Source organism: Notolepis coatsorum (assembly GCF_963971535.1).
Source record: "Notolepis coatsorum genome assembly, chromosome: 13".
NCBI classification, from domain to species: domain Eukaryota; kingdom Metazoa; phylum Chordata; class Actinopteri; order Aulopiformes; family Paralepididae; genus Notolepis; species Notolepis coatsorum.
In genome coordinates, this window is record NC_140177.1 from 124663602 (window position 1) to 124685139 (window position 21538).

General features: G+C 47.7%; 1 protein-coding gene across 2 annotated transcripts in view; it reads right to left on the reverse strand.

The window, feature by feature from the left end:
- The window catches only part of LOC311239153 (sodium/potassium-transporting ATPase subunit alpha-1-like), a 91098-nt gene that overhangs the window by 60977 nt on the left and 8583 nt on the right, over positions 1 to 21538 (reverse strand). Inside the window, exons 2-5 of one of the 2 annotated variants that reach the window (XM_084327407.1) lie at positions 10576 to 10710; positions 7278 to 7357; positions 5702 to 5811; positions 1229 to 1404 (exon numbers count right to left, since the gene is read on the reverse strand). In XM_084327407.1, coding sequence (XP_084183533.1) covers positions 1229 to 1404; positions 5702 to 5811; positions 7278 to 7357; positions 10576 to 10665 — 456 coding nt within the window. In that variant the 5' untranslated portion in view covers positions 10666 to 10710. Of the gene's footprint in view, positions 1 to 1228; positions 1405 to 4060; positions 4074 to 5701; positions 5812 to 7277; positions 7358 to 10575; positions 10711 to 21538 lie in introns of those variants that run through there. The other variant, XM_084327408.1, reaches the window with a different exon arrangement.

Genomic DNA, 21538 nt, shown 5'->3' on the forward strand with positions numbered 1-21538 from the left:
GATAGAAGTGATAGAAGCAATAGAAGCAACAGAAGTGATAGAAGCAATAGAAGCAATAGAAGCGATAGAAGCAACATAACCAATAGAAGCAATAGAAGCACACACACACTCACTTTAAACAAACAACTCACTGCAGCACCCACTCTACGCACTTTAGAACACCTAAACACACTTTATATTTATTGGCAAATAATTTGCACTACAACCCATAACTCAGTACACCTTACTGTAAATTGTACCTAAATTGTACCTCATCCCAATTCTTTGCACTATATAGTATATTGTATAGTATATTGTATGGTAACTCAGTTACTTCTACTCTGCATTGAACATTGTACATATGTACATACTGAACACTTGTGTCTACGTACGTGACTTCTATTTTATACTTGCTAAACTTATTTAATTTTATACTTATCCTTTTGTCTAGCACAGTCTCTGGAGCGTAACAGAAAGAAATATTTTGTATAAAAGTATTCTGTATGACAACTAATAAAGAAACTTGAAGCAATAGAAGCAATAGAAGCAACAGAAGCGATAGAATCGATAAAAAGTGACAGAAGCGATAGAAGCGATATAAGAGATAGAAGCGATAGAAGCGATAGAAGCAATATAAGCAACAGAAGCGATAGAAGCGATAGAAGCAACAGAAGCGATAGAAGCAACAGAAGCAATAGAAGCAATAGAAGCAACAGAAGCGATAGAATCGATAAAAGTGACAGAAGCGATAGAAGCAATAGGATCGATAGAAGTGACAGAAGCGATAGAAGCAACAGAAGCGATAGAAGCGATAGAAGCAACAGAAGCAATAGAAGCAATAGAAGCAACAGAAGCGATAGAATCGATAAAAGTGACAGAAGCGATAGAAGCGATATAAGAGATAGAAGCGATAGAAGCAATATAAGCAACAGAAGCGATAGAAGCGACAGAAGCAATAGGATCGATAGAAGTGACAGAAGCGATAGAAGCGATATAAGAGATAGAAGCGATAGAAGCAACAGAAGCGATAGAAGTGATAGAAGCGATAGAAGTGATAGAAGCGACAGAAGCAATAGAAGCGATAGAAGCAACAGAAGCGATAGAAGTGATAGAAGTGATAGAAGTGATAGAAGCAATAGAAGCGACAGAAGCAATAGAAGCAACAGAAGCAACAGAAGCGATAGAAGCGATAGAAGCTATAGAAGCTATAGAAGCATCAGAAGCGACAGAAGCAATAGAAGCGGCTCACCTTGATGCCAGCGGAGCGGCACTTCCCCACGGCGTCGGGCACAGCGGCGCGAGGCGGGTCGATCATGGAGATGAGGCCCAGGAAGCAGAGCTGCACGGTGGGGAAGTTCTCCTCTTCACAGTCGAAGCTGAAGCCGCGGGGGAACTGGGAGGAGGAGAGCTTGACGTGGCAGAAACCTGGAGGAAGAGGAGAAGAGGAGCAGAGGAAGAGTTCTGTTAAACTGGGAGGAGGAGAGCTTGACGTGGCAGAAACCTGGAGGAAGAGGAGAAGAGGAGCAGAGGAAGAGTTCTGTTAAACTGGGAGGAGGAGAGCTTGACGTGGCGTTTGTTCTCGGATCTAATTCGTTCCCGTCTTGTATTGGTCTCAAGGTCCTATATGCCCCAGTTTCTTCAGTGTTTTTTCGTCTTCTTCTCCTAATAATCAGAGCAGCATAACTGGACCACATACCACTTTAACATAACCTTTAATCAGAGCAGCATAACTGGACCACATACCACTTTAACATAACCTTTAATCAGAGCAGCATAATTGGACCACATACCACTTTAACACAACCTTTAATCAGAGCAGCATAACTGGACCACATACCACTTTAACATGACCTTTAATCAGAGCAGCATAACTGGACCACATACCACTTTAACATAACCTTTAATCGGAGCAGCATAACTGGACCACATACCACTTTAACATAACCTTTAATCAGAGCAGCATGACTGGACCACATACCACTTTAACATAACCTTTAATCAGAGCAGCATAACTGGACCACATACCACTTTAACATAACCTTTAATCAGAACAGCATAACTGGACCACATACCACTTTAACATAACCTTTAATCAGAGCAGCATAATTGGACCACATACCACTTTAACACAACCTTTAATCAGAGCAGCATAAGTGGACCACATACCACTTTAACACAACCTTTAACCAGAGCAGCATAACTGGACCACATACCACTTTAACATCACCTTTAATCAGAGCAGCATAACTGGACCACATACCACTTTAACATAACCTTTAATCAGAGCAGCATAACTGGACCACATACCACTTTAACATAACCTTTAATCAGAGCAGCATAACTGGACCACACACCACTTTAACATCACCTTTAATCAGAGCAGCATAACTGGACCACATACCACTTTAACATAACCTTTAATCAGAGCAGCATAACTGGACCACATACCACTTTAACATAACCTTTAATCAGAGCAGCATAACTGGACCACATACCACTTTAACATAACTTTTAATCAGAGCAGCATAACTGGACCACATACCACTTTAACATAACCTTTAATCAGAGCAGCATAACTGGACCACATACCACTTTAACATCACCTTTAATCGGAGCAGCATAACTGGACCACATACCACTTTAACACAACCTTTAATCAGAGCAGCATAACTGGACCACATACCACTTTAACATAACCTTTAATCAGAGCAGCATAACTGGACCACGTACCACTTTAACATAACCTTTAATCAGAGCAGCATAACTGGACCACATACCACTTTACCATAACCTTTAATCAGAGCAGCATGACTGGACCACATACCACTTTAACATAACCTTTAATCGGAGCAGCATAACTGGACCACATACCACTTTACCATAACCTTTAATCAGAGCAGCATAACTGGACCACATACCACTTTAACATAACCTTTAATCAGAGCAGCATAACTGGACCACATACCACTTTAACATAACCTTTAATCAGAGCAGCATAACTGGACCACACACCACTTTAACATCACCTTTAATCAGAGCAGCATAACTGGACCACATACCACTTTAACATAACCTTTAATCAGAGCAGCATAACTGGACCACATACCACTTTAACATAACCTTTAATCAGAGCAGCATAACTGGACCACATACCACTTTAACATAACCTTTAATCAGAGCAGCATAACTGGACCACATACCACTTTAACATAACCTTTAATCAGAGCAGCATAACTGGACCACATACCACTTTAACATCACCTTTAATCGGAGCAGCATAACTGGACCACATACCACTTTACCATAACCTTTAATCAGAGCAGCATGACTGGACCACATACCACTTTAACATAACCTTTAATCGGAGCAGCATAACTGGACCACATACCACTTTACCATAACCTTTAATCAGAGCAACATAACTGGACCACATACCACTTTAACATAACCTTTAATCAGAGCAACATAACTGGACCACATACCACTTTAACATAACCTTTAATCAGAGCAGCATAACTGGACCACATACCACTTTAACATAACCTTTAATCAGAGCAGCATAACAGGAACACATGCCACTTTACCATAACCTTTAATCGGAGCAGCATAACTGGACCACATACCACTTTAACATAACCTTTAATCAGAGCAGCATAACTGGACCACATACCACTTTAACATCACCTTTAATCAGAGCAGCATAACTGGACCACATACCACTTTAACATCACCTTTAATCAGAGCAGCATAACTGGACCACATACCACTTTAACATAACCTTTAATCAGAGCAGCATAACTGGACCACATACCACTTTAACATAACCTTTAATCAGAGCAGCATAACTGGACCACATACCACTTTAACATGACCTATAGAGGTCAATGGATACACAAATGTCATGTGGAATGTGTACTTTTACTTTAGATACTTTCAAGTTTCAATAGCAAATACTTCTCTACTTCTACTTAAGTAGAATTTGAATGGAGGACTTTTACTTTTACCAGAGTACTAATCTGAGTATTTCTACTTTTACTTAAGTAAAGGAACTGTGTACTTCTTCCACCACTGCACTACGTACCCAGTACCCTCTCCCCCAGTCCTCCCAGTCCCAGTACTCTCTCCCCCAGTCCCAGTACTCTCTCCCCCAGTCCTCCCAGTCCCAGTACTCTCTCCCCCAGTCCTCCCAGTCCCAGTACCCTCTCCCCCAGTCCTCCCAGTCCCAGTACTCTCTCCCCCAGTCCTCCCAGTCCCAGTACTCTCTCCCCCAGTCCTCCCAGTCCCAGTACTCTCTCCCCCAGTCCTCCCAGTCCCAGTACTCTCTCCCCCAGTCCTCCCAGTCCCAGTACCCTCTCCCCCAGTCCTCCCAGTCCCAGTACTCTCTCCCCCAGTCCTCCCAGTCCCAGTACTCTCTCCCCCAGTCCTCCCAGTCCCAGTACCCTCTCCCCCAGTCCTCCCAGTCCCAGTACCCTCTCCCCCAGTCCTCCCAGTCCCAGTACTCTCTCCCCCAGTCTTCCCAGTCCCAGTACCCTCTCCCCCAGTCCTCCCAGTCCCAGTACTCTCTCCCCCAGTCCTCCCAGTCCCAGTACCCTCTCCCCCAGTCCTCCCAGTCCCAGTACTCTCTCCCCCAGTCCTCCCAGTCCCAGTACTCTCTCCCCCAGTCCCAGTACTCTCTCCCCCAGTCCTCCCAGTCCCAGTACTCTCTCCCCCAGTCCCAGTACTCTCTCCCCCAGTCCTCCCAGTCCCAGTACCCTCTCCCCCAGTTCTCCCAGTCCTCCCAGCTCCACCTCTACGTACCCAGTACTCTCTCCCCCAGTCCTCCCAGTCCTCCCAGCTCCACCTCTACGTACCCAGTACCCTCTCCCCCAGTCCTCCCAGTCCTCCCAGCTCCACCTCTACCTACCCAGTACCCTCTCCCCCAGTCCTCCCAGTCCTCCCAGCTCCACCTCTACCTACCCAGTACCCTCTCCCCCAGTCCCCCCAGTCCTCCCAGCTCCACCTCTACCTACCCAGTACCCTCTCCCCCAGTTCTCCCAGTCCTCCCAGCTCCACCTCTACGTACCCAGTACTCTCTCCCCCAGTCCTCCCAGTCCTCCCAGTCCTCCCAGCTCCACCTCTACGTACCCAGTACCCTCTCCCCCAGTCCTCCCAGTCCTCCCAGCTCCACCTCTACGTACCCAGGACCCTCTCCCCCAGTCCTCCCAGTCCTCCCAGCTCCACCTCTACGTACCCAGCATCCTCTCCCCCAGTCCTCCCAGTCCCAGTACCCTCTCCCCCAGTCCTCCCAGTCCCAGTACTCTCTCCCCCAGTCCTCCCAGCTCCACCTCTACGTACCCAGTACCCTCTCCCCCAGTCCTCCCAGTCCTCCCAGCTCCACCTCTACGTACCCAGGACCCTCTCCCCCAGTCCTCCCACCTCCACCTCTACGTACCCAGTACCCTCTCCCCCAGTCCCCCAGTCCTCCCAGTCCTCCCAGCTCCACCTCTACGTACCCAGTACCCTCTCCCCCAGTCCTCCCAGTCCTCCCAGTCCTCCCAGCTCCACCTCTACCTACCCAGCACCCTCTCCCCCAGTCCTCCCAGTCCTCCCAGCTCCACCTCTACGTACCCAGTACCCTCTCCCCCAGTCCTCCCAGTCCTCCCAGCTCCACCTCTACGTACCCAGTACCCTCTCCCCCAGTCCTCCCAGTCCTCCCAGTCCTCCCAGCTCCACCTCTACCTACCCAGTACCCTCTCCCCCAGTCCTCCCAGCTCCATGTACGCGCTCTGGAAGGCGTCTTTCCAGCTGTCGTCCATCGGAAGCTCCTCGCCGTGAATCATGATAGTACTGCACCTGTAAACAACAACAACAACAACAACAACATGAACAACTACATAGGTTGCATACTTTTAATAATGTCAGTTATCACCCAGAAGCACATGCGTTACTCCGTGGCAGAAGCATTAGAGCTTTAGATGTGTACGATTAGCCACAGTCACTTCATGTGCAACAGGTTTCTGTATTGCACTGTACACGTCTTGTGGCAGGTTTCTGTATTGCACTGTACACGTCTTGTGGCAGGTTTCTGTATTGCACTGTACACGTCTTGTGGCAGGTTTCTGTATTGCACTGTACACGTCTTGTGGCTGATGTTCATTTCTGCCAGAGGCTTTTATGCAGAGATAGAGGATGTTTCTGGTACCAGAGTTGGTGGGCATGTGTATATTGATTGATTGATAGATTGATATTTTTAATCTTTGTGTCTTACATACAGATGTATGCCCAGCCCATATGGGCTTACAAGACACATAAACAGTAAGTGAGCATATAGATGGCCACAAAAAATTAAACAAAAGAAAACATAATAACAAGCTGTAAACAATGTACTCAAATGATATAGGATATAATGTGTTTTGTCTTAAGTGCCATGCTTTCTCCAAAGATCCGGCAAAACTGAAAACCTCCTCCACAATAAAACAACTCAGATTGCCAAAACAAAATCCGGATTTATAAATGGAACTTTCTCAAATAAAACCCTCCTCAAGTCGGTGTACAAGAGGCAGTGCAAAACTAAATGAAATTCATCGTCCACTACCCCCAGATCACAGAGAACACACAAGACAAATAGTAAGTGTAGTTCTGCTCTCTCCTCTGTTCTCTCTCTACCTACAGAACAGACAGAGTAGGCTCACTCCTACACGGAGCCGTCACAGCCTGCTAAACACCTTCTGCCCAAGAGAGAGACAATCTGTACCAAATACAGACATTCGCAACCAAATTAGTTTGAAAGGAAATGCGGCTATAGCTTTGTGTGTATCCAGGGTATCACACATAACCAAAGATGTACATTTACAAGTTATGCAATGATGTAGTTATCAGAAAAGTAAACAAACTATATTTTCTGTGTAAGGAAACCATACCTTTATGGCTGCCCTGCATTCATGGACACAGAAGTAAACACTGTGAAATGTAATTATTTAACTTTTCTCATTTTCAACTTATTTATAAAAAAAGAATAGAAGATAATGGGGGGAACAATAATATTATATTATTTATTCAATATGTTGAAGGAAAATAATAAGAGCACCGGCTAGTTCACTCCCTCATTGGGCAGACATTTTTGTTAAGTGGAACGTTTCTCTGGAACAACATCCTTTCACAAACGTCTTCTCAGATGGGGGTCTCTGGGACAATCACAAACGGGGGTCCATGGCCTATTACCAGCCAATTTGAGAACCCCTGCTGTAGGGTATGTGCTTATTAACCTTCTGTAGTGTGGTAGTGAAAGGGTTAATAATGTACAGAGGAGCCTACAGTACCTGTCAAGGATCCTCTCCGGAGCTCCTTTCATGACCAGCATGTTGCCAGAGGGATTATCCTCCACCTCGTGGATGGAGAGCTGGAAGGAAAGGAGAGGAGAAGCGTTCTATTATTAATGGCTTCCATACTGTGTATAGGACACATTTCAAAGTATGCCCCCTCCAGATAAAATTGTTTTGCAGTGATGCAGCTGTGAAATGGGTTATAGCTCAGGACTCCAATACACAACATACACAACATACTGTACACACACACACACAAATAAACCCTTGCTTACACGTTCCTATCGCACGCAGGTGTTTTCAAGCTCGTTTCACACGCGGTCAGAGCAAAAGCGCTCCGTGAAGCTGTGTTGAGATACCACAGCACATTAGTTTAATTTGAGGGTTCCTGACTGAAGTGTCTCTTTGCTATAATGACTTACAGAGTATCTGGCTCGGCTGAGCACATAACGGCATGCTTTTAAAAAGGGCCTCAAAACACATATTCTTATTTTAGCTCCACACACTTTATGTTCTTTTACTCTTTTAATAGCTTTAGTCCTTCTTATTTTACATTTATTTGACTCTTTTACTAGCTTTAGCCCTTCACATTTCATGTTCTTTTTACTCCTTTACTAGTTTTAGTCCTATTTATTTTATGTTTTTTACTCTCTTGCTAGTTTTTATGTTCTTCTACATTGTAGCACCTTGAGACTTGTATAAATATATATATTTGTATAAATCAAATATATTATTATTATTATTATTATTATTATGCCCTCTTTCCTCAGGTAAGGACTTATGAGCGGTGGATACAACACAGCCCTCTGTAGGTGATAGAGGTCATACGGCGTGGCGTGGACCTGTAGAAACTGTAGAGACTGTAGAGAAGGCAGTATTCCTGGCATTTTCATCTCAGCCACAGCACAACCAATCTCGGGAAAATCAAGAACAAAATTGCTTCTCTTTGTTCACTCCCAAAATTGCCATTATAATTCCGGTGTTGGGGGGGCGGGGGGGTTGGGGTGGGTGGGCACGTGGTTTTTGCACGCATGCCGTTTCACTCAGCGATCCATCCCAGTGTTTCTGGTTGTTGAGCAAGTTGAACACAATCTGCAGCACACAGACGCATTGTAAGAAGAAGTCTTTATTTGTCGTGCAGATTAACACACGCGCGCGAGATGGGCGACGCACAGGAACACACACACACATGCATCCTTCCCCCCCCAAGGGCAGCCGGGAGCAGACATGGGCTGCGGCGTGGACCAAGTGGTCCTGTCCGTCTTCGTCAGGGACGCGACAGTGTTAGCTGGTAAAATCCTAACTACTTTTCAGGATAGGACTTGAACTTGATCCAAGTTCATTCAGCTATCTGATGAGAGAACTACACTCCCAGAATTCAATGTGATCATTGTCACTAGAACCATTTCACACCTGGAGCAAAGGCCCAGTCATTCCTTTGTTATTCCAGTGAATGGACCCAGCAGGAGGCCTAGCCTAGCGACAAGCGGCCACTACATAGTTGGGTATTGAAAAAATGCTCATATCCAAAAGTAGTAGATAGATATAGGTCATACATGTAGGTATGCACTTGTCCTAATATACTAACCTACACTGTAGCACTCAACACTTTGATGAACATTGTTACTCAGCTGATAGAGTTGGGGGTCTCAAACTCAATTTACCTGGGGGCCGCTGGAGGTAGAGTCTGGGTGAGGCTGGGCCGCATCAAATATTCCACAAAAAAGGGTTTCAAGTATTCCAAAAATGTATTAATATACCCCTTTGCCTCATCATAAAACCTCACAAACACCAGCAACTGAGCATTCTCAGTGGTGTCAGTGGACTCATCCACAGCTATGGAAATGCACTGTGCATTTTTTTTTTATTCTATCACAAAGCTGTTTAATGAAATCATCAGCCAGTATTTCAGTTATTCTGGTTGCTGTGCGATCTGAGGAGGATTTGCTTTTGTTTGCCTTCAAACATGGTCTCCATCACTTCAGTCATACATTATTTTATTATGTATGCATCAGAGAATGGCTTCTTGTGTTTAGCCAACACCCATGCCACTGAGTGAGGACTTGGTTGCTTCACCTTTGAATTGCAGCGATTTTCACTGTTGACTTTTATTTTACTGGCCATCTTTGAACATGCCATATTATTCTACTAGCTGCCTGCTGGCAAAACTATGCTACTCGCTACAGTACCTGCAGATTAGACTACCTGTATATGCGCTGTCAACTCTCGCTCTGACTCCGACCCGTTGAAAGAGACAACACGCATTTCGTGAAGACCCGCCCTACTCTGCCTCTGATTCGCAGACTGTGGGTGGGGGGGGGGATTCTGACGGGACGCTGAATATGATTGGACCAAAGCAGTAGACAGACACAGGCAGTTGGAGCAGTGCAGCCGGACAGGAGCTTGCAGAGGAGATAGCGGAGAATTTCGAGGATACCTGCTATACGCACTGATGACAGGATATATTTCCTTCCACTTGGTATCACTCTCGAATCACGTTTCAACCACTAACGTTGCTGCCATGAGCCTTCGCTATGGTAGCCTACAAGTGATAAAATAAATAAAACGCCCAACTCGCTGTACAAGAAATTCCTTCTGTGTGTGTGTGTGTGTGTGTGTGCTCTACTGGGCGCACCTTTCTACTCTAGAAAACTGCGAGATAACTCATAACTCGTACACACACGCACTCTGTCTCTACTCATACAGTAGTTGATGTTTTAGCGCGACGTGGGTATATACACGGGCGAGGATGAAAAGCATGTTAGACTACTTTTTATTCATAAGTTAACGTTCCGTCGGGTCCGCGTGTATTCTCGAGAATGATAATAATAATAATGCAGTCCACCTCTTCCTTCTTTCCTTGCACATAAAAAGCAAGTAGTTAATGTTTTATCGCGACGTCATAGACTGGTCTCTGATACTACCTCTCACCTCTGCAGGGTCTAACACCTATTCACAGCGCACACACTTCTCTTGTGTGTGTGCGCGCGTGCATGTATGTGCGTTTCGTGACGCGCTGTAGTTCTCTGGCAAACGGAGATAATTACAAGCATACCATCTAGCAAGAATTAAACGTATTTACAAGTCATATTATGTTTAGCAAGTAAGGAGACATATATAGTACATCTCAAAGCACTCGAAATTGTCATTTTTCTATTTTTACAGATTTCTGAAAAGCGAGACTTCCAGAGCATTTATGAGTCATTCTAAATCCCTTTGTTCTCCGCCCACGGGTCCAAAAAGCCCTGTCAACCTCAAGGGGTTATCACAGTGTAGAGGTCAGAGGTCAGGGTACCTGGTACTTGTTGGTGGAATTGAAGGGTATTTCTGCCACTTTGAGGTTCCTGTCTCTCATCTGGCGCACATTCCCGCAGCAGAGCTCCATGCACTTCAGCAGAGCGGACTCTGAGGCGTCCCCCGCTGTGTCTCTCTGTGTGGGAGGGGGGAGGGGGAGGGAGGGGGGAGGGAGGGGGGAGGGAGGGGGGGGACACACAGATAAAATCAAATCTAATTTATTTCTAAGGCCTGACAACAAACGTTAATGTCCCCATGGGCCGGACACGTCTTCACAAGTCAAGAAGAAACATCACAATAAATCAAGAACAAAATAAAAAACACCATGAAATAAAATGTTAAATAAATAAACGCAACACTCCCAGACATACATACCCCACGCGAAGGTAAGGAAAAACTCACTAAAAACCTAGCAATAGGAAAAAAGCACCACAGGCAATGTGGAGGAGAGGAACCTTAGAAGGGCCGTTCAAGGGGGGATCTCCCTTCTTGGATGTCGGTGATAGTAGTGTTGCTATGGATGATCGATGGGTGGAGAATAAAACAGGCAAAACCGTTGGTATGTATGTACATGTACGTGACATACAGACACACATGTACAGACACACACGTACAGACACACACGTACAGATACACACGTACAGACACACACATACAGACACACGTACAGACACACATACAGACACACACGTACAGACACACACTGGAGAGATAAACAGTGAAACACATGTGTACATGCATGCAGATAATAGACACGTTACACACACACACACACACACACACACACACACAAACAAACAAACAAACAAACAAACAGAAAAACAAACACACTGTGTAAATAGGGGGAGGCAATTTCACAAGGCTCAGAATCGATTATCCATTTATGTTTTTGTTTGTACGGACGTCGAGCACTGTGTGATCTTCTGTGTGTCGATTGATTTCCATCATGTGACGTACAAACTAGGTTATGTAGTGCTTTAACCCTTTCACTACCACACTACAGACGGTTAACCGTAGTGAAAGGGTTAACCTTCTGTAGTGTGGTAGTGAAAGGGTTAACCTTCTGTGGTGTGGTAGTGAAAGGGTTAACCTTCTGTAGTGTGGTAGTGAAAGGGTTAACCTTCTGTAGTGTGGTAGTGAAAGGGTTAAGGTTTAAAAAGATAACCCATAAAGAGAATCTCCAGCCACGATCAGATATTCCACAGTGATCGCATTTCACGATGAAAAATAAAATCACTCCTTTCAAAAGCGCTTCATTAGAATCCGCGGTGCGTCGACTGACAGCACCACCGGGCTGCGGCAAAGAGAGATCTCTCCTTTTTTCATGCTTACTCATTCATGACGAGCTCCAAACAAGGACGTGCGCTCTCCGCAACATTTGTCCTTGTTTAGACTTTTCCATGAATGAATAAATTCACATCAATGGATTTTCATTTCACTGGGTGTTTTTCCACCCTTCTTTTTTCTTTTGGTCTCCAAGGCAGACGTGAGTTTATGCTGTTTGTACATTTACATTTACATTTAGTCATTTAGCTGACGCTTTTATCCAAAGCGACTTACATGTTCTGTACGACAAGCCATCAGGAAGGGCACAATTCTATCAGCTGAGCAACAATGTTCAAAATGTCTTACCCTGATGCAGTGTAAGTCTCTCAGTGAATGTGATGTCCTTCCACAACAGAATGTAGTACTTTTACTATTACTACTACTGTTATTACTACTACTGTCATTACTACTACTGTCATTACTACTATTGGTATTACTACTGCTGTTATTACTACTACTGGTATTACTACTACTGTCATTACTACTACTGTTATTACTACTAGTGTTACTACTACTGTCATTACTACTACTGTCATTACTACTACTGTTATTACTACTAGTGTTACTACTACTGTCATTACTACTACTGTCATTACTACTATTGGTGTTGTGAAGGATCAGATTAAACCGAATATATATATTTATTTATGGATATATATTTAATAGTATTTGTATATCGTTTGATATCCCCTGTATATTCCTTGTACAATATGCACTGAATATCCCTTTAGTCTACTAAACAGCCCATAATAGTTTCATTCTACCATTGGACGAGAACCTGGCGCCAGCAGCCATACCCCTAGGTTCAAGTTCAATCGTGCCGCCCAACATGTCGTGGCAAGCCCGGTTCCGCGTAGGAATACGTCTGGCGAAATACGAATGGTACTATTTGTTCACAGCGCATATATATATGGCGCAAGTAAAGTAGAACTTTCTTTTAGTCCATTAGTTCTTTACCCTCCAACTAAGTAACAGACGCGAAGCCTCACCCACGACGCACGTGTGGTGCAGTAAGGCCTACTTGGCCTCAGAATAGGCATTGAGATATCGTGTGGATTAATAGTTGAATTGTCATAGTTTGGCACTATACCGTCGAGTTGGACGTATTTCTATTAAGCTAATAATAGTCTATTATGTATGGTGCATCGTTCGGTTAGAGTTATAAAGTGAGCAGCACCCCCATCGTTCCTGACGTTATCTGGAGTCTTAACCAGGCTGGGCAGACCACTTGTGGTGCTTGCATCCGAGGAGCTCCGGGCCAGGACGAGTGGACCTGTACATTGGATTACTTTACCCGGACGACGCGAGCCTTCCACGGCTTGGATTATCTACATGCTTTGGGTGCTTTGATTATTCCATGGATAACGGCCAACACTGCTGAGTGTTGGAACTACCCCCCGGAGAGGAGTCCAGGTGAGACGGCGCTCTACCCCGAGTGAGGTCGCCTCACGTCTCTTCATCTGTGGACCGGCAGCTACCGTCCACCAGAGGGTCCAGCTGTATTCATCTGCGGACCGAGGTTCTGTGGGCATCGTGTTCAGGACTCTGAATTCTCCCAAGAAATCGTCGGCCAGATGGGATACCGCCAGCGGCTCTTCTAACCCCCCCTCCTACTGTCTTACAACCAGCGGGACCCCCCCCCCCCCCCCCCCTTAGTGTATCCAGCTATAATCATTTAAGTACCATCGCTATAGTTCCCTAAAGAACCAGGTTGTATATTTGCTCCCTGCGTAACCAGAGATTGGACATTCAATGTTGATTTACCTACGAATACTCATTTGCCATACAAGTGCATTTCAAATCATAAATGTCATCAAGTGAACGTTGTATATACCCTTTGCTATATAAAATATTCGATTTGTACATTTGTGTGGACTTCGTTTCATCAGGTGGGAAAGTGTTCATCATATCTATATCATGTACTGGATGGCCAGAAGTTAAAGTACAAGAGGTAGTGGTTTAATAATACCATACTTATCAATACAGTCAGGGAATTGTACCCCTCAGTTACAATTGGTCCTTCGAGCCGGAGGGTAACTAGTGTAATATTAATATAGTGTTATTAATATTAAAATGGCCTATGATGAACACTCCACGAAACGGTCCTCCTAACGTAGAACGCCCGCAGCGCAGACGACAGCCACCTCAGTACTTAGAGGATTACGCTGTCAGTCAACTACCTAGCCTTCGACAAACGGTAAACGCGGTAAAAGTAGAAAGTAAAATTATGTCTGACCTTAACGACCAGGTTTCCCCGACCACAGAGGCCCTAGTAGGTTCTAATGTAACTGACCAAGCTCACGGTGGGGACCAGGAGGGAGCTGACACGCCTTTACCCCCCGCCAATACCGAAGAAGTAGTCCCCGACCAGCCCCGGGAGGAAGACAACCCTACAGAGAGAGAACTCTGCACGGAAGAAGAGGAGGAGAGCGCCGAGGAAATAGAGCTCCAGGACTCCCCCACGAGCGGCTCACCCAGGAGCGGCTCACCTCTACAACCGTCTTCCCCCAGCGAAGCGGAGAGGATGCTACAACAGGCGTTCCTCGTCAGCCTGACAGCCTCTACCGAACGCGATCGACTTCAGGGTGAACGCGATCGACTTCAGGGCGAACGCGATCGACTCCAAGCACAGCAACGGAGTGAAGAAGAGCACATACGCCTGGAGATGAGACGCCTTCAGACGGAAGAGAATATGGCAAGAGACCGAGCCGACGCCCAGCGCGCCGCTGCCGGTGCCCAAAGAGAAGCAGATCTCACCAAGCGCGAAGTCGAGCGCGACAAGTTACAAGCGCAGCTAATGGAGCAGCTGATCCTCAAGGCAACACCCTCTCCCTCCGCCAGGGGTTCAAGGAACTCGTCGAGACAACAGTCAAGGGCAGCGTCTCCTAACCGAGCAAGCGACCCTGAACTTGACCAACAGACCAAGCCTATACCCCCCGCAGACCCCCTTCCCAGACCGGTCCAAGCGAGACCCAGCTACAAGGAAGGAGCGGCATACACTGCGGAGAAGCTAAATAAACGACTACAGGATCTGGAGGACCTGATAGAAGAAGAAGAGGGAGAGGAGGAGAACCAAGCCCGACGACAGCACAGTACTCCACCGGACCAGGAGGTCCAGTACAGCCCAGGCTATACCCCCGCGGCGCTGCGCTACAGACCCCCGACTCTATTCACGGGTGAGCACGACGCACGACCAGCCCCGAGGAATAGCACCTGGACCAGCGGGCCATGGTACCCTGTCGGTACCAGAGGCGCAAGAGGGGACTCGCCTAGGAGGCCTCTCCCCCAACGCTCGCCGATGTATCAGCCATCCACGGCGTCATACATTGCCACGCCGTCGTTTCCAGACTTCACCTATGAGAATCGAGCACAGTACACGGAGCTCCGGATGTGCTTAGAGACAATGATGGTGGATGTCGCTGATGAACGTCACAAGTATGCAATATTACTGAAGCACCTGAAAGTACCGCGAGCGCACAATATAGCGCTAGCCTATGCCACCTCTACGACCCCATACACCGCGGCCCTAGCAGCGCTGGACCAGAGATATGGACGTATATGGGATTACGTAATCCAAGAGATAAGGCATATTGATCGCCTACCCCCAGCAACAGACAATCGCTCATTAGACGACCTGTCAATCAAAGTGCAGTCCCTGGTAGGGATGCTGGGAGCGCAACGGGAAAAGGGCATGCATGAGCTATACGCCAACTCTAACGTCGAGAGGATTTTGGAGAAGCTGCCACCCGCAAGACAAGAGCGTTTTAGGCGGCAGAGAGACTACCGGGATCCTAACGGCCCCGAACCATCCCTCCTTGATCTAGCCGACTTCCTGGCGAGAGAAGTCAGCAGCTTACGACTGGATACGTTCGGGCGGAGCACGCCAAGCTCCAGAGAGGGACCCAGGAGAATAAATGATGGAAGAAGATCGGTGACTGTCATGCACCAATCAGAGTCAGTACCGAGCAGTAAGAGCCACAGTACCCCCTCGAGAAAAGAGAAGTGGAAGATGGTGTGCCCCTACTGTGAGAAAGAACACTGGCTGTCACAATGTGACCTGTTCACAAAGATGAATGCAGAAGAAGTGAGTCAATGGATAGAGTCCAACAGGCGCTGTTACCGATGTGCGCGCAGTCACATGGCAGCCGAATGCCGCCTAAAGAAAAGGTGCAGTCGGTGCGACGGAGCCCATCTAGATATACTACACGACAGTAACAGAAGACGGCCTTCACCTGCACCATCGAGCGGCACCAAGGCAAGTGTCATGTACATTGACCCCGCCAGCAGCAGCGGCGCCCAAGTGCTCCTAAAGGTAGTCCGTGTGACATTGAGCTACCAAGATAAAGTCATGGACACTTACGCCGTCCTTGATGACGGGTCAGAGAAGACCCTTCTGCTCGCGTCCGCTGCGGCCCAGCTGGGACTGCGGGGGAGCGAGAACCAAATGACGATTCGGACAATAAGAAGAGATTTAAAGACGATAAAGGGCGAGAATGTCTCCTTCACTATCGCAGCAAACGGGCAGCCAGAGCGACGGTATAGGATTACAAATGCTTTCACCAGCCAAGAAATAGGACTATCGCAGTACACCTACCCCATCGCCAAGTTGATGGATAAATATGTGCACCTGCGTCAACTACCTATCCCGCTCATAGACGGCGCTACCCCGACCCTGCTGATAGGCTCCGACCATGCAGAACTCATAGTCCCGATTGACCGGGTCCATACAGGACCCCGAGGCTGTCCTGCAGCAGTCGAGACCCGCCTAGGGTGGACACTACAAGGCCCCCTCGCTAAATCTCTCAACCGAACAGCAGCCACTAGCTGCCTCCACTCCAGAACGACAGAAGAAGACACCACTCTCCTGCAGCATGTCGAGAGGCTATGGACACTAGAGACAATGCCCTTTAAGAACGAAAAGAAAGATATTCGTTCTAAAGAAGACATTTACGCCATCAACCTACTCGAGCAAGGGACAAAGAGAGTCACAGTCGGCGGAGTGATGAGATACGCAACTCCACTCCTGAGGCGAGAGGGAATGCCCACCTTTCACGCAAAGAAAGACGCCACGGAGCGCTATCTATTGAACACAGAGCGGCGCCTAGCCAAAGACCCCGCTCAAGAGAGTGTGTACCGCGCTGAGATTGAGAAGCTAATCACAGCGGGACACGTGACAAAGATTGACATTAAAGAGGCCGATCAGACGACCGAATCATGGTACGTGCCGCACCACAAGGTCCATCACAACGGCAAGGATCGCATTGTGTTTAACTGCAGCTACCAGATCGGATCCCAAAATCTGAATAAAGAGCTCTTGCCCGGCCCCACACTCGGCCCCTCCCTACTGGGCGTGCTACTGCGCTTCCGCCAGGACAAGGTGGCTATCAGCGGGGATATCAAAGGGATGTTCCTGCAGGTGAGACTAGTGGAGGAGGACAAGCCCCTGCTGCGGTTCCTATGGAGAGAGAGGATCGGAGATGAGAACCCAGCCATCTACCAGTGGGAAGTACTCCCCTTCAGAACCACATGCAGCCCGTGCTGTGCTACATTTGCACTACAGAAACACGTCGCAGAGGACCCAGCAGCAGATGAAGAGGTCCGACACAGTGTGAAGAACAGTTTCTACGTGGACAACTGTTTACAAAGCGTTTCGACTCAAGAAGAAGCCGAGGCTCTCCTAATCAAGCTACGCGCCTCCCTGATCAAAGGCGGCTTTGATCTCAGGCAGTGGGCCAGCAGTGACCCGCACGTATTGCGCAGCCTCTCCCCCGCGGACAAGGCTGCCAGCAGCGAGACCTGGATGGCGACCATCCCAGGAGAAGCCCAAGAAATGACACTAGGACTAGTCTGGCGCTTCAAAACAGACTCGCTCCACTATAGACACAAACCCCTGACTCCAGAGCAGGGAAGGTCGACGGCGACACCGACCACCAGACGGAGTGTGTACAGAACACTCGCCAGACAATATGACCCATTGGGAGGTATTCTACCTTACACCACCAGGGCAAAGATGATTGTACGAGCACTATGGGACAAGGACCAGGGCTGGGACGACCCAATACCCGCACACCTTGCCTCAACATGGAGAGAGTGGGAGACGGAACTCCGCTCACTCCCAGGCGTCAATATACGCCGCAGCTACTTCCCATCCACAGTGAGGCCAGAGACATGCAAGATTGATCTACACGTCTTCAGCGACGCCTCCGAAGTAGCCTATGGATCGGTGGCCTACTTGCGTGCCCAAGAGAAGGGAGGAAAGATACACACTGCTTTCATCCTGGCTCGCTCAAGAATAGCCCCACGAAAGCAACAATCTATCCCGCGTCTAGAGCTCTGCGCAGCCCTAGCAGGAGCGCATCTAGCCACGTTAATCCAACGTGAACTCACCATTCCGGTGCACAGAACAATCTTGTGGTCAGATTCCACGACAGTACTCACATGGATCAAGTCTGATTCATGCAGATACAAAGTCTTCGTGGGAGTCAGAGTCACCGAGATTCAAGAGTTAACAGAAGCAGCGAGCTGGCGGTATGTGGACACCAAACACCACCCAGCTGACGTCATCACCCGGGGAATGTCCCTGGATGACCTCACCCGTCGCAACATCTACAGTGACGGACCAGAATTCCTCAAGCTCCCGGAAGAAGAGTGGCCTACGCCCACCCCACGGGAAGCAAGTAAAGAGGAGGCTGAGAACAAGAAACCTATGTTCTGTGGACTGAGCACAGTCGCCTCCACAGACCCCAACATAGATGACTGCATTACCCTACAGAGTGCGCAACTAAAGACATTCCTGTGGCACCACCCAGAGAGTCAGTCCACCACTGACATTTCAGCAGCTGACTACGAAGAAGCAGAACTTCTTCTACTACAACGAGCCCAGAGAGACTCGTTCCCCGATGAGCTAGACTGTCTACAGGGAGGAAAGCCCGTCCCATCAGACAGCAGACTGCTCCACCTGGCACCCGAGAGTGACGCCCATAATCTCATCAGAGTGGGTGGTCGCCTGCGGAGAGCCCCCGATCTACCGGATGACATTAAGTACCCGATAGTCTTGAACAGCCGACACAAGGTCACAGAGCTGATCATAAAGAAATACGACGAGGATGTACACCACGCAGGAGCAGAGAGAGTCTTCGCGGAGATCAGACGTCGCTATTGGATACTTCAAGGAAGAGAAGCGGTGCGACGCTTCCAGCGAACCTGTCTAGACTGCCGAAAGTGGCGCGCGCAGCCCAGCATACCACGGATGGCTGACCTACCCCCCTGTCGCCTCCGACTCGGCGACAAGCCATTCCACTCCACAGGCATGGACTGTTTTGGCCCGTTGTATATAAAGAGAGGAAGAGGAACCGAGAAGCGGTGGGGTATTGTATTCAAATGCATGACCACCAGAGCGATACATATCGAGCTCCTTCCGACCATGAGCACAGACTCATTCCTTATGGCCTTCCGAAGATTCACATCACGGAAAGGAAAACCGTCTACATTGTTGTCTGATCACGGGACAAACTTCAAAGGCGGAGAAAGAGAGCTGAGAGAGAGCTTCCAAGCTATGGGCCCAGAACTTAAGACCCACCTCGCTCCATCCCAGATTGACTTCCAGTTTAATCCCCCGAACGCACCCCACTTCGGTGGAACCTGGGAACGAGAAGTACGTTCTATAAAGACAGCCCTGTACGCCGTGCTTGGGGCCCAGACTGTGGCGGAAGAAGTCCTAATGACAGTCCTCACGGAGATCGAGGGAGTATTGAACTCAAAGCCCCTCGGTTACGTCTCAAGTGATGTAGCAGATGTCGACCCAGTCACCCCCAACACACTCTTGATGGGGCGGCTGGACCCCGCGCTACCCCAGACAATGTACAGGCCTGAAGAAGCGAACGGCCGAAGAATGTGGAGGTACAGTCAAGTACTAGCTGACAAGTTTTGGAGCAGCTTCCTACTCCACTACCTACCGTCTCTACAGACCCGCCAGAAGTGGGTAAAAGAGAGAGACAATTTGACAGAAGGAACAGTCGTCATGATTATCGACCAGTCACTACCCAGAGCTATGTGGCCGGCTGGCCGCGTAAGCAAAGTGATCACCGGTGCCGATGGCAAGGTCCGAGCAGCTGAAGTACTCGTCCAAGGGCGAACTTACACACGACCCGTGGCGAGGCTAATAGAACTGCCCCGACTCCGAGATACTATCGATGATGACCATGACCCCATGACTTTGTGAGTTGACTGACCCTTACAGCGGACCTTGAGTGGTAGACAGTGCGGTTAATCTGTCTCTGCTTAGCTAATTAGGTGGGACTAATTAGGGGGCGGCTGTTGTGAAGGATCAGATTAAACCGAATATATATATTTATTTATGGATATATATTTAATAGTATTTGTATATCGTTTGATATCCCCTGTATATTCCTTGTACAATATGCACTGAATATCCCTTTAGTCTACTAAACAGCCCATAATAGTTTCATTCTACCATTGGACGAGAACCTGGCGCCAGCAGCCATACCCCTAGGTTCAAGTTCAATCGTGCCGCCCAACATGTCGTGGCAAGCCCGGTTCCGCGTAGGAATACGTCTGGCGAAATACGAATGGTACTATTTGTTCACAGCGCATATATATATGGCGCAAGTAAAGTAGAACTTTCTTTTAGTCCATTAGTTCTTTACCCTCCAACTAAGTAACAGACGCGAAGCCTCACCCACGACGCACGTGTGGTGCAGTAAGGCCTACTTGGCCTCAGAATAGGCATTGAGATATCGTGTGGATTAATAGTTGAATTGTCATAGTTTGGCACTATACCGTCGAGTTGGACGTATTTCTATTAAGCTAATAATAGTCTATTATGTATGGTGCATCGTTCGGTTAGAGTTATAAAGTGAGCAGCACCCCCATCGTTCCTGACGTTATCTGGAGTCTTAACCAGGCTGGGCAGACCACTTGTGGTGCTTGCATCCGAGGAGCTCCGGGCCAGGACGAGTGGACCTGTACATTGGATTACTTTACCCGGACGACGGCGAGCCTTCCACGGCTTGGATTATCTACATGCTTTGGGTGCTTTGATTATTCCATGGATAACGGCCAACACTGCTGAGTGTTGGAACTACCCCCCGGAGAGGAGTCCAGGTGAGACGGCGCTCTACCCCGAGTGAGGTCGCCTCACGTCTCTTCATCTGTGGACCGGCAGCTACCGTCCACCAGAGGGTCCAGCTGTATTCATCTGCGGACCGAGGTTCTGTGGGCATCGTGTTCAGGACTCTGAATTCTCCCAAGAAATCGTCGGCCAGATGGGATACCGCCAGCGGCTCTTCTAACCCCCCCTCCTACTGTCTTACAACCAGCGGGACCCCCCCCCCCCCCTTAGTGTATCCAGCTATAATCATTTAAGTACCATCGCTATAGTTCCCTAAAGAACCAGGTTGTATATTTGCTCCCTGCGTAACCAGAGATTGGACATTCAATGTTGATTTACCTACGAATACTCATTTGCCATACAAGTGCATTTCAAATCATAAATGTCATCAAGTGAACGTTGTATATACCCTTTGCTATATAAAATATTCGATTTGTACATTTGTGTGGACTTCGTTTCATCAGGTGGGAAAGTGTTCATCATATCTATATCATGTACTGGATGGCCA